The sequence below is a fragment of the Mustela putorius genome, unplaced genomic scaffold (assembly GCF_011764305.1).
Source record: "Mustela putorius furo isolate JIRA1106 unplaced genomic scaffold, ASM1176430v1.1 tig00003853_pilon_pilon_pilon, whole genome shotgun sequence".
NCBI lineage: Eukaryota > Metazoa > Chordata > Mammalia > Carnivora > Mustelidae > Mustela > Mustela putorius.
Genome location: NW_025422005.1, coordinates 11,559,277 through 11,572,960, shown reverse-complemented (window position 1 = coordinate 11,572,960; position 13,684 = coordinate 11,559,277). Strand labels below are relative to the sequence as shown.

Genomic DNA, 13,684 nt, shown 5'->3' with positions numbered 1-13,684 from the left:
TCAGCACGTCCGTCTCCCTCCCGCCCTCTGCTGGCGACTCTGGCTCAAGACACGCGGCGGACGGATCCTGGAGCCGTGCGCTGAGGCACAAGAGGTTTTAGGGGCTTTGGGCTCGTACGAGGCCTTGTGCGCAGCCGAGAAAACTTCAGTGCCGACCCCGCTGCAGTCCATTGTCTGGTTGTGGCTCATCCCCATCCCCTCAACACTTACACCTGCATCCCAGCTGGCTGAAATTCAAAGCTGTATCTGCCTACACAGCTCACCCTGAAGCCAGTATGGTCTCCAGCCTCTACTTCCCTGGGCTCTTCCTGAACGTCCTGCCTTCTCCTGACTCTAGAAATCTCCACGGAGGCTCTTCCTCCTAGAGAGAGGCTGACCTGAGCCACCGCTACGTGGGGCGCCACCCTTATCCTCACCCACCACGTGCCCAGTGTGACGTCCACTCGACAAAAGATTAAAGTCTACTAACATAAGCCTCGAAAAAAGACTCCCAGTCCTCGTGGATTTCTCATAGAATGTCGTAGGGGATACATTTTGTCCTACCATAGTCAAGTTCTCCAAATCCCTTCTCCTCGGGGCGCCTGGGTGGCTCAGTGGGTTAAAGCCTTTGCCTTCAGCTCAGGTCATGATCCCAGAGTCCTGGAATCGAGCCCCGCATCCGGCTCTCTGCACAGTGGGGAGTCAGCTCCCCCTCCCCCTCCCCCCCCGCCCCCGCCTGCCTCTCTGCTTGCTTGTGATCTTTGTCAGATAAATAAGTAAAATCTTTAAAAAAAATCCCTTCTTCTCCTGTGCCATCCCTCATTCATTCGTTCCACTATTGTTTACTAAGTGATGGTGCTGATCTCGCCTTTGCTTCACTGAACGCCCGCACACTTGCTCCACCTGCGCATCCCCGCTCCGCGCTCTCCTTGTACTCACGCTGTCGAAGTTCTTTATTACAGAATTAATCTAATCTTTTAAAATATCTTTTTTAAAAAATTGTGGTAAAATATACATAGCCTATACTTGACGGCTTTAACCATTTTTAAGTGTGCAATTCAGTGGCGTTAAGTACGTACACAATATTGCATAACTATCACCACCATTTCCAGAATTTTTTCACCTTCCCTAACAGAAACTCTATACCCATTAAGCAATAACACCCCATTTCCCCCTAGCCCCAAGCCCCAGGTAACCTCTGTTCTGCTTTCTGTGTCTATGAAATAGCCTATTCTAGAAATCTCATGTAAGTGGAGTCCTCCGGTATCTGTCCTTTGAATCTGGCTAATCTCACTTTGCATAATGTTTTCAAGGTTCCTCTCTGTCCTAGCATCTAACAGAATTTCATTTCTTCTGACAGCTGTGGGAGCAGGGCAGTCCCCACTTTGTTTACCCACTCCTCCGTTGATGGACATTTGGGTTCTTTCCACCTTTTGGTTACTGTGAAGAATGCCACTAAGTTTGAGTCCCCGTTTTCAGTTCTCTTGAGTATTAATCTAGAAGTGGATTTACAGGGCCATATGGTAATTTTGTTTAAAGATTTTATTTATTTGACAGAGAGACATAGCGAGAGTCGGAACACAGAGGCATGGGAGAGGGAGAAGCAGCCTTCCCGGTGAGCAGGGAGCCTGATGTGGGACTCGATCCCAGGACCCTGAGATCATAACCTGAGCCGAAGGCAGACACTTAACGACTGAGCCACCCCGGTGCCCACCAAATGGTAATTTTATGTTTAGCTTTTTGAGGAGCCACCAACCTGTTTTCCTTAGTGGCTGCGCCATGTTACGTTTGCACCAGCTCTGAACAAGGGTTCCGGTTTGTTCACATCTTCACCAATATCTATTTTCCATTTCTTTGATCACAGCCATTCTGGTGGGTGTGAAGTTAACGTTTCTTTATGTGAATTGCTTTAACCTCTAATTTCAACGTTGCTCATTATCGTGATTCTCTACAACAGAGAAGAAATTGAGAAATGGCCCAGAACATGAGATTTCTTCTTCCCTCTTCTTTGATCCTGTCTCTCATCATCCTAAAGTCCTGGAGTGCCGAGGACAGAACTCCCCTTTGAAGGTGGAAGGGGAGATACACCAAGAGGGGCAGGGAAGGTGCACTCCCCCTCGCATTCCCTCTCTCCAGCCATGAGCTTCTACTTTTTAAAAAGATTTTATTTATTTATTAGAAAGAGAGAGGCAGAGAGAGAAAGAGAGAGAGAGCACACGAGTAGGGGTGAGGGGCAGAGTGAGAGAGAAAGGCAGACACCCCACTGAGCAGGGAACCCTACATGGGGCTCGGTCCCAGGACCTGAAGATCATGACCTGAGCTGAAGGCAGCCACTTAACCAAATGAGCCACCCAGGGGCCCCAGACTGTGAGCTTCCTGAATGCAGGACCCTGTCCCCTCTCATCTGTGGGACCCTGTATTCAGCCACACAGGTTTGGGCACAGAGGCAGTGCTCAGAGAATGAATGAGTAAATGTGTGTGTGTTCCATTGGTTACATCCCAAAAGCAAGTGGCAATTTGGGGATGGGCTGCTGTGTTTTCTCTTTCACGCTCTGACCCCTTGCATCAATACTCACTGAACAACGGAGGGGCAGAGAGGGTAGCCAAGGAGTAAATCACCTGGACTCATTTAGAGAACTTCCAGTGGGGACAGCATCTACGACCAGCTCTTGAGAGCTGAACTTTGGGGTGGTGTCCATAGTCACCACCAAACTCCATCGTGTCCACTCTGGAAGCCAAGCAGCGTGTACACAGTAGCAGTCTGGCCTCTCCACGTGGCTGCCGTGTAAGAAGGTAAGAAGGTAAGAAGCCTTCCCCTCATGAACCTCGGAGGAAATCATCACTCCATGCCGAGGGGCAGCCTGGCTTCCCGTGTGTCAAAACACTGGCAGGTCAGTTCTGTGTAATACATGCTGGGTGCCAGCGTCACTGGGTGGAGCCAGCCCAGCTCCTGCTTTCATCGAGTGCGCAAACCAGAGGACACAGCGAGGAAAAGAGTACTTTAGGATGCACAGTGGGAAGGGCTAGGACAGAGGAATTCCCAGGGGCTGTGGGTGCCAAGAGGAGAGAGGCCCATCTTAGCCTGGGGCAGTCAGGGAAGGCTCTCCGGAAGAGGTTACAGCAGCGACATAATAATCCCTGTGAGGTAGGCAGGGCAAAGGTTGTTACCTCCATTGTGCAAGGGAGGGCACTGAAACTGCGACAAGTCCCAGGGAAACCACATTGTCCTGCAGCTGGAGGTCAGACAGTCCCTGGACTTTTTCTCAAACCCATAGCTGGACATTGCCCAAAACGCACCCCTAGACCTCTCTGGTGAGACCAACGGGATCTACTGTCTACTCCCAGGTTAATTACATTATTTACCAAACGAATTCAATTCAACCCAACAGGCAGAGTATAGGCTCAGAGAGAACCCATCCCAAGCATGAGGAGGTGAGCAGGGAGGCAAAGTCTTGTGGATTCATCCAGCTGCTTTCTGGTAGGTCCAGGGCCAGGGTGGGGGTTTGGTGTGGACAGCTGTCCTTGGTGGCTTCCTGAAATATATATTATAGGTCACTTATTATTTTTCTTTGCTGCATTTTTCTTCCATCATAGACATTTATTTTTTTAAGGATTTTATTTATTTATTTGACAGAGAGAGAGAGAGAGAGAGAATCACAAGTAGGCAGAGAGGCAGGCAGAGAGAGAGAGGGAAGCAGGCTCCCCGCCGAGCAAAGAGCCCAACACAGGGCTTGATCCCAGGACTCTGGGACCACGACCCAAGCCGAAGGCAGAGGCTTAACTCGCTGAGCCACCCAGGCACCCCCATCAGAGACATTTCTAAGAGAAATTACCCCATTCCTCAGAACGGGACACATATAAGTGTCCACTTATAAAAGGACACTCAGTAACAAAACAATCTTGAAAAAGAATGAAATTGGAGAACTCCTCTACTTCCTGGTTTCAACACTTACTACAAAACTAGTAGAATATAGTAGAATATTGAAAAAAGGCTAAATGTATAGATTAATGGAATAGAATTCAGGATCCAGAAATGAACCCTCACATTTATAGTCAGTTGACTTTCCAGAAATGTGCCAAAATAATTCAATAGAGAAACCATGGTCTTTTCAACAAATGGTGCTGAGATGTCCACATGCAGAAGAATGAAGACGGATCCCTACCTCACACCATATACAAAATGAATTAAAAATGGATCCTAGTTTTAGTGTAAGAGCTAAAACTCAGAACTTTTAGAAGAAAACATAGACCTAAGTCTTCATGACCTTGGATTTATGTTCTAATAAATAATAATCTAATGGATTCTCAGAAATGACGTTAAAAGCACAAGTAACAAAAGAAAAAAATAGATAAATAAGACTTCAACAAAACTTAAAACTTTGTGCTTCAAAGGACAAAAAAGTGAAAATACAAGCACATCAGGTGAGAAAATTTTGCAAATTATTTATCTGGCAAGGGACTCACACCTAGTAAGACTTACATCGATATAAAGAACTCTTACCATTCAACAGTAAAAAGACAACCCAGTTTATACATGAACAATGGACTCTAGTAGACATTTTCCCAGAGGAGCTATATGAATAGCCAGTAAGCACATAGAAAGATGTGCCATTGTGGGGCACCAGATTGGCTCAGTCAGTACAGCACACCACGCTTGATCTCTTGGAGTTGCCAGTTCAAGCTCTATGTTGGGCATAGAGATTACTTTAAAATATGTATTTATTTCTGAAGATTTATTTATTTTATTTGAGTGAGAGAGAAGCTGAGTGTGGGTAACAGGGGGAAGCAGGGAGAGTCTCAAGGAGACTCCGCACTGAGTCTGGGGATGGGGGAGGGCTTGATCTTATGACCCTGAGATCATGACCCAAGCCAAAACCAAAAGTTGGACGTCCAGTGGACTTCACCACCCAGGAGCCCCAAAAACAAAATTAAAAAAAAAAAAAAAAAAGAAAGAAAGATACATGCTCCATCTCATCAGCCATCAGGGAGATGCCAATCAAAACCGCAATGAGATGCCACTTCATACCCACACCCACTAGGATGCCTAGAATTTAAAAAGGTCGATAATAACAAGTGTTGGTCAGGATGTAGGAAAGTTGGAACTCTCACATACTGCATCTGGGAATGGAAAATGATACAGCTCTCTTGGAAAACAGTCTGGCAATTACCCGAGACTAAACATAGAGTTAGCGTATGACCCAGCAATTACTCTCCTCGATATATAGTCAAGAGAAATGAGATCATGAAATGAGATGCTTAACCAAAAATTTGTACATGAATGTTTATAGCAGTATTATTCCTGATACCCCAGAAGTAGAAACATGCAAATGTCTATTAACCGATGAATGAATATAAACATGTAGTATGTTGGTTCTAAAAGGGAATGATGGGAGTAGGCTACAATGTGGATTAATCTTGACATTCTGCTGAGTGAAGAAGCCTGTGACCAAGGACTACATATCACATGATTCCATTTATGTGAAATGTCTGGAATGGGTAAACCTAAAAGGCAGAGAGTAGATTACTGATTGCCTATGGCTGGGGGTTGCTTGGGAGGATGGAGGTGATGGCTATGGGGTAGTGAGTTTTCTATTTAGGATGATAAAAATGTTCTAATATTGGGTGATGGTCAAATAATTCTGTGACTGTATTTTTTTTACTTTTTAAAATTTTATTAATTACTTTTATTAGCATATAATGTATTATTTGCCCCAGGGGTACAGGTCTGTGAATCGTTAGGCTTACACACTTCACAGCACTCACCGTTTCACATACCCTCCCCAATGTCAATTATGTGACTGTATTAAATGCCACTGAATTGTACACTATTTGAGAGAGAGAGAGAAAGAGCATGAGCAGGGTGGGGGCAGGCAGAGGGAGAAGGAGACTCCCCGCTGAGCAGGGAGCCCAACACAGGGCTCAATCCCAGGACCCCCAAGATCATGACCAGATGCTTAACCAACTGATCCACCCAGGTGCCCCTGAATTATACACTTTAAATGGGAGAATCGTATGGTATGTGAATTAAATCTCAATAAAGCTGTGAACAAAAAGAAAATGCACCAAGTGCTCCAAAAGGAGAATATCGTCCATATGTACCAGCCACCCCCCCTCAATTCTGTCCACAGATTCCACGCCCTTCTATTAGGGCTGGGGACATCCCTTGTTCGAATGCTCACAGAGTTCGTAAGTTTCAGATGGGGACGGAGAGGGCGCTGGACCTCTTCTGGAAACTCCGCCCCCTTAAAATTTCAGCTTGTGGAATATTGGGGACTGAAGATTCTGAGGTGGAGATAGTGGACAATGGGGGGCGTGTGTGAGGCGTTCTGAAGGGGATTCCTCCAGATGGGTCATCTATCCCTGGGGCAGGAAGCCCTGGAGGAAAGGGGAATGCACAGGGAGTCCTCATGGGAGAGAGACCGGAAGAGAGAGGAACTCTCCAGGGAGAGGGAGGAACTTGGTCACAGTGCTGACTTCCTGTGCCAAGTGAGAGCCTAGACCCTTTGGGAGGTGGGCGCTGTGCCTGGGGTGGGCGCCCTACAGGAGCGGAGATCTTGTTTGCATTGTGGGGTGCTGGTGTAGCTGCGGGAAGGACTGTAGGGTAGGCAGGGGTGGGAGGAGAGGAGGGAGTGGGGATTTGGGTTCGTGGCTGATGAGGGCATCTCCTCTGTGCCCCTGGTAAATGGTGAGAGACTTCTGAACACCCTGTGTACCCTCAGGGCTTTGTGCTCTGCCTATAGCTTGGGCACAGGTCCCTGAGACAGTTGTTGGTTGTGTAGGTAAACGAATGAGCAGCTTGGAGGCAAGATAATATGATGAGACAAGCAGGCTTGACAGCCTCACAGTCCTGGGTCTGAATCCAGATCTCCTGCAGGCTAGCTGTGCTATATTGGACAAGACATTGGGCTTCTCTGAGCTTTAGGGCTAAACCCACTGACCTCACGGGCTTAGGAGAATACTGCTTGCAAACGTGCCCAGCAAATAGAGGGTTCCTCCGTGTCTGTTGGCTGGCCTGCCATGATTTAGAGTGAAAACACAAGATCTCCATGACCCCACGATCTCACGGAGGGGTAGGATTTACCCCCCTAGAAACTCGCTAACAGTAAAATGGGGTCTGTGATGCACCCATAGAAATATGAGCGTCAGAGGAGCTCAGAGGCTGGAGGGAGAGCTGGGGTGGCTGGAAGTTTGGAGAAGAGGTGGGAGGCTGAAGAAATGGGAGCGGGGGTTAGAGAGACAGAGAAGCAGGCTGCAGGTACAGAGGCTGGGGATCTGTGGGATTAGGATTGCAGGAGGCTGTCCAGGTTAAAAGAGCATGCTTATGTAGGGGATGGTCGTACAGCCTAATATGAGGTTGGATGGGAGAGGCAGGAGAGACACCAGGAAAGGCTTTAGAAAGGGATGTGTCCAGGGCAGAGGCAGCCGGGGGATGGGGGTGCTTTGGTGAACTACATATGCCATTGGAGTTCTTGGGGTTCTCCAGACAGATGTTCCCAACTTCTGTTCCTTAACCCCAAGAAGAACTTGGAGTTTTCATCTAGAACAACAGCAACCATGACATTCTTGGGCAGTCTTTAAAATGCATGTCTGAAATGTATACTAAAGGCTCTGAGAAGTCCTGCAACACAGCCTATTCTTATTCCTATTCCTATTCCAACTCTGCTCTTTCCAAACACATTTGGCATCAGAATGTTTTTTTGCAGTGCCCCTCGTGGGACCAATATTAGGATCAAAGAGCACCCATTAGGCAATGCTGTGGTAGAAGAAAGTACGTATGTCTTGGGATCCAATAGGCTATGGTTTAATTCCTGTTCTGTGGCTCAGTTGGTGTCAGACCTTGGGCAAATCACTTTGCTTCCCAGAGCCTCTTTTTCCTCAGAGTCATTGTGAGAATTAGGAAGGATCTGTGGGTAAATTGGGTGTGGCCAGCTCTTTGGTTTCGATGCGTGCCCTTCAGAGCCAGGCCCAGCACTGACTCTTCTCTTCAGTCAGGCTTTCTGTTACAGGTTCCACGTGGGCTGCTGCAGCAGTGCTTAGATAATGAGCTTGATGGAACTTTGACTGGATTTCTCCTGTGGGACCACAGCAACTGATGCCCATCCCTGGGTACCCGCCATTGGCTGTGGCACAATGGACAAGAAAATGTACGTGGAGGCAAGGATCAAGGCTCCTGGGGCCCAGCCAAGTCCTGGCATGAGCGCCACCAGCCAGAGGCCTTGTGCTGAGCCTACCATATCAGGAGTTAACCAGGTAGGGCCCTGCACCCCTTGTTCTGACCCTGCTATTCCCAGCAGTCACCTTTCCCCTCCCCTGCCCAGGCTCCCTCCCCAACTATTTTATTTTTTTTTTAATTTTATTTTAAAGATTTTATTTATTTATTTGACAGACGGAGATCACAAGTAGGCAGAGAGGCAGGCAGAGAGAAAGAGAGGAGGAAGCAGGCTCTCTGCGGAGCAGACAGCCCGATGCGGGGCTCGACCCCAGGACCCTGGGATCATGACCTCAGCCCAAGGCAGAGGCTTTTACCCACTGAGCCACCCAGGCGCCCCCCCTCCCCAACTATTTTAATTAAGACTCAGTTATAAGTGATACAAAACCCAATTCAAACTGAATTACGCAGAAATGAGAATATGTCAGTTTGGATAACTGACAGATCTATCAGAAGATTTCAGGTATGGCTCCATCAAGGTGATAGATGAGTGTCCCTTGGTTCTGCCTTCCAACATGCCATTCCCTGGCAGACTCTCCCTGAAAGATGGCAAGGATTTCCCTGGCCACTCCAGACTTTAATCTTCTCATCTTACATCCTCTGGAATAGCGTCCCCAACAGGAAGAGAACCTCTTTGCAATAGTTGAAGAAAGTTTCTGGTACCACTGTCATTGGCCCACTGTCACATGGTTATCCCTGAATTAGTCACCATGGCAGAACACAGTGGCCTGGAGCTCTTGGTATAATGAAGTCAGAAATGGTACTCAGGTGGCTCCACTGACCCCACGAGCTGGCCCCCCCACCACACACACACAAAATGTGGCTTCTTTTACCAGGATAAATGCTGGATGAGTAAAATAAGAATTCCTACTTACTCTACTATGCAAATTCCATGGTGTCCAGCCCCTTTCTTTTCTTTCTTTTTTTTTTTTTAAAGATTTTATTTATTTATTTATTTGACAGAGAGAGATCACAAGCAGGCAGAGAGGCAGGCAAAGAGAGAGGAGGAAGCAGGCTCCCTGCTGAGCAGAGAGTCCGATGCGGGGCTCGACCCCAGGACCCTGAGATCATGACCTGAGCTGAAGGCAGCGGCTTAACCCACTGAGCCACCCAGGCGCCCCATCCAGCCCCTTTCTAACCCTTATTCCCCTGGCAACTGCTCCTGGCCTCTACCCATGACCCTCCCCAGCCCCCAGCCTGCACCCTGAGCTTTTATCACACTTCTGAACCTCTTTCCGTCCATCCTTCTAAGTGCCAAGTGGCATGAACTGAAGAGCACAAAGAAGGCCCTCCTTCCCATCTAGTTTCCCCAGAGCCAAAAATGTCCCCATAAAAAAAGATCAGCATTCTCATGGGTAAAGCATTGCCTTCTCCCTGTTGCTTTTGTTACAAATCATGGCTTCCCCTGGGGGCAGGGAGAGCACCTTGAAGGTGTGTGTATGTTGGGGGGGGTGGTCTTGGAAGGACGTTGGGGAAGACATTCAGGGCTTCCTTCACCTCTATCCCTGATTTATTTTTTAAATGAGCAAAGTCATGGGTCTCAGTCCCATTACATAACCATCTGTATGACCTTGGGCAAGCCTCTGCACCCCGTTGACCCCCACTGTTGTGTGTGTGTCATGGTGAGGACCAACTGGGTTCAATCCTTGGAGGCACGGGCACAGGTCCTGCCTCCTGCAGTAGGTGACCTTGGTGTTGGCTTCCGGCACAGTCTTGCAGTAGAACAATTATCGATTGATTGAGCCAGGCCTTCTGGAGTTTGCTGACTCAGATGAGGCTTGGAGCTAGCCCTAAGTCACTGGCTCCACTAGGGACTGATAGACCAAGATGGGCATCAAAGCCCAGTTCTAGAGCCTGAGCTCTGAAGCAGCGGAAATTGAGGATGGCTCTCTTGGATCTTCTCAGGGTGTTGATGTCCCCCAGGGGGTCCTTTGAGGCTAACCTCAGGGAGTCCCCTCTCCTAAGGTCCTACTCTGGACTTCAGCTTTGTGCTAGAGCCATTAGCACTGAATGACTGCCTCTGGGCTCAGCCAGGTCTTAACACACAGCCACTCTCTCTAGGAGCCCCCTGTCTCCTCCTCCTCACCTTTCTCCAGTCAGATACAGGATCTCCCTGCCTGTGAGGCCAGGATGATACGCAGGGAGAGGGAGGAACCCTCCAGAATGGGTACTTGTGGCCACCCTCGGGCCAGCGCCATGGACATCTCTGTTCCAGGTTGCACTCCCAGATTCTGCAGGGATGGACGGTGGGAAGCAGCCCTTTTCAGCCTCAGGAGGGCCAGAAAAGGGACCGAGACACAGGGAATCCACAGAGGAGGGTCCTCTGGAGCTCAGGACCCGGGAGCAGACGTATCCGGCAGGACCAAGGTGAGCTGGGACTTCTTAGAGAAGGTCCAGGAGAGAACCCTGTGAGCCACCTGGGGGACAAGGATGTTGTAGGACTCCCGGCCTAAGATAGAAGCGCTCTTGCTTCTCTCTCATGCAGCATAAATCATGCTACACAATTACTCGTGGAAACTTTCATCTGCATTGCCTGACTAGACCCCATGCTTCTTTGATGTGTCCCTCATGCCTGGGACTGGGACTGGCACATAGTAGATGCTCAATAAATATGTATTCACCAAATCAATGGAAGAATGAACAAAAGAGAGGGAAAATATTTACGTGCATTATTGTTACTGTTTTCTAAATACTGTACACTTTAAAAAAAAAGATTTTGTTTATTTGACAGACAGAGATCACAAGTAGGCAGAGAGGCAGGCAGAGAGAGAGAGAGGAGGAAGCAGGCTCCTGGTTGAGCAGAGAGCCCAATGTGCGGCTTGATCCCAGGACCCCGTGATCATGACCTCAGCCCAAGGCAGAGGCTTTAACCCACTGAGCCACCCAGGTGCTCCTAAATACTGTACATTTTTATTTATTTTATTTTATTTTTTAAAGATTTTATTTATTTATTTGACAGATCACAAGCAGGCAGAGAGGCAGGCAGAGAGAGAGGAGGAAGCAGGCTCCCCGCAGAGCAGAGAGCCCTACGCGGGGCTCAATCCCAGGACCCCCGGATCATGACCTGAGCCGAAGGCAGAGGCTTTAACCCACTGAGCCACCCAGGCGCCCCTACTGTACACTTTTAAACGTGTGTACAGTGAGAGTAATCTTATTTATTTATATATTTAAATTGAGTGATAGTAAAGTTTATTGAGTAATAGTATGAAGTTTCGAAGAAGGAGAGGGCCCAAGAGTGTTGCCTTAATCTTTTTTTATTTTTTATTTTTATTTATTTATTTTTAAGATTTTATTTTTAAGTAATCTCTATGTCCAGCCTAGGGCTTGAACTCATAACCCCGAGATCAAGAGTCACATGCTCCAACAACTGAGCCACGAAGGTACCCCTAAATAATTAGGCAAAGTTTTATGCAAGTTTTTTCCTCTGTCATGTCATTTTAAATATGAAAAAACTAGAAATGCCAAGATGCCTCAAATACCCACAATAGAGGAATGGTAAAGTCAAGTATGTTTATTTATAAAATACAGAATTTTAGGGGTCCCTGGTGGGTTCCGTCGGTGGAGTGTGCAACTCTTGTTCTCAGGGCTGTGAGTTCGAGCCCCACGTTGGGTGTAGAGATGACTTAAAAAATAAATAAGTAAAATAAAATATGGAATTTTATACTTTCCCTTTAAAAGCATGTTTATGAAAGCTTTTTTGGCACGGAAAATTTAGGTTATAATAATCGAAAAAGGATTGCAAAACTATATATGAAATATGACTGTATTATGTAAAGTTGGGCAATTATTTGAAGATGATAATGACATAAATCCCCCACGACAATCACATATACACACCCATAGGAAGAAGCCTGGGCAAAGTACTCCAGGACGTGAAAGTGGGATCTGAATGACACAGAGTCAAACCCTGAGCTGTCACCAGCAACTTGATGACTATAAGCTCGAGTCTTTAGTCTCAACCTCTCCGCGCAACCTCTCTGATTTTGCTTCTTTTTTCTTAAGATTTATTTATTTGAGAGAGAGAGTGAGTGAAAGCAGTGGGAGGGGCAGAGGGAAAGAATCTCAAGCAGGCTCCCTGCTGAGCGTGGAGCCTGACCATGACCCTGAGATCATGACCTGAGCCCAAATCAAGAGTCAGATGCTAACTGACTGAGCCAGCCAGGCGGTCCAAGATTTATTTATTTTCTATTTTTTTTAAAGATTTTATTTATTTATTTGACTGACAGAGATCTCAAGTAGGCAGAGAGGCAGGCAGGGGGTGGGGGGGAAGCAGGCTTCCGGTTGAGCAGAGAGCCCGATGTGGGGCTTGATTCCAGGACCCTGAGATCATGACTTGAGCCGAAGGCAGAGGCTTTAACCCACTGAGCCACCCAGGCACTCCTCCAAGATTTATTTATTTATTTATTTATTTATTTTTAAGATTTTATTTATTTATTTGACAGAGATCACAAGTAGGCAGAGACACAGGCAGAGAGGAGGCAGAGAGGAGGAAGCAGGCCCCCCGCTGAGCAGAGATCCCGATGCGGGGCTTGATCCCAGGACCCTGAGATCATGACCCGAACCAAAGGCAGAGGATTAACCCACTGAGCCACCCAGGCGCCCCCAAGATTTATTTTTAAGTCATCTCTACACCCAACATGGGGCTCGAACTCACAACCCTGAGATCAGGAGTCACATGCTCTACCAACCAAGCCAGCCAGATGCTCCTGTTTTTTTCTTTTTTTCTAAACAACAACAACAGTAATAATAATAATAAAATCCTAACTCCCCTAAACATTGACATCAAAGTGTTTGGGATTTGGAGAATTCATGTCAGTTCTTCATTCATCCTCTCCAGCATTAAGTATGCACCTATGGTGTACCTAGGTGTGGACAGGTGCTCTGGGAACCATATAGGAGCCTACGAATATAAAACTGTGGCCCAATCCGGGAGCTGAGGTGTCACTTTTCTGTTCTCCCCAGGAAGAAACAGTCAACTCCGGCCCCCCAGGAAGGGCCCAGGGAGCTGCAAGCAAGCCGGGGTCAAGCCAAGCCAGGAAGTGATCTGGGGGTGCTGCCTTCCGGGGTCCCTGCAGCACAGGAAGGGAAGGAGACCGAGGACCAGCGGGGGAGACAGCAGAACCCAGGGACGGTGAAGGGTCAGGCCCTCCAGAGCCACCAGGTAATGTCCATGGAGACGTGGGGAGGAGGGTACAGAATGACTGCCCCACAGGGAAGACGATGGAGCTTCCCCCCATGCCCCACATTTTGGTACACTTGTGTCTACTTCTCTCCATTCCCTGGAGATGTCAAGTGTCCCGTCTCTGTGGGCCACTGGGATATTCTGGATATTCTTAATTGCAAGACTGTGTAACCTGTTTCCAGAGTGGCCCCACGGTATGTCAACGGATGCTGGAGGTGGGGGTGAGTGGAGAGGTTCTGTGTACGAGAAAAATAGGGACACGCTGGATGTAACCACACTCAGTGGTTTTCTTCAGGCTAGGATATCCTAGAAGC

General features: G+C 47.7%; 1 protein-coding gene across 5 annotated transcripts in view; it reads left to right on the top strand.

Moving 5' to 3' along the window:
- Nucleotides 1-3,174: 3,174 nt before the first annotated feature.
- Nucleotides 3,175-13,684, top strand: part of SPATA21 (spermatogenesis associated 21) — a 36,809-nt gene continuing 26,299 nt past the window's right edge. The window contains exons 1-5 of one of the 5 annotated variants that reach the window (XM_045063827.1): nucleotides 3,175-3,218; nucleotides 3,369-3,457; nucleotides 7,986-8,229; nucleotides 10,404-10,555; nucleotides 13,151-13,349. In XM_045063827.1, coding sequence (XP_044919762.1) covers nucleotides 8,110-8,229; nucleotides 10,404-10,555; nucleotides 13,151-13,349 — 471 coding nt within the window. In that variant the 5' untranslated portion in view covers nucleotides 3,175-3,218; nucleotides 3,369-3,457; nucleotides 7,986-8,109. Of the gene's footprint in view, nucleotides 3,458-6,123; nucleotides 6,166-6,326; nucleotides 6,466-7,985; nucleotides 8,230-10,403; nucleotides 10,556-13,150; nucleotides 13,350-13,684 lie in introns of those variants that run through there. The other 4 variants (XM_045063826.1, XM_013048618.2, XM_045063828.1 and 1 more) reach the window with 4 other exon arrangements.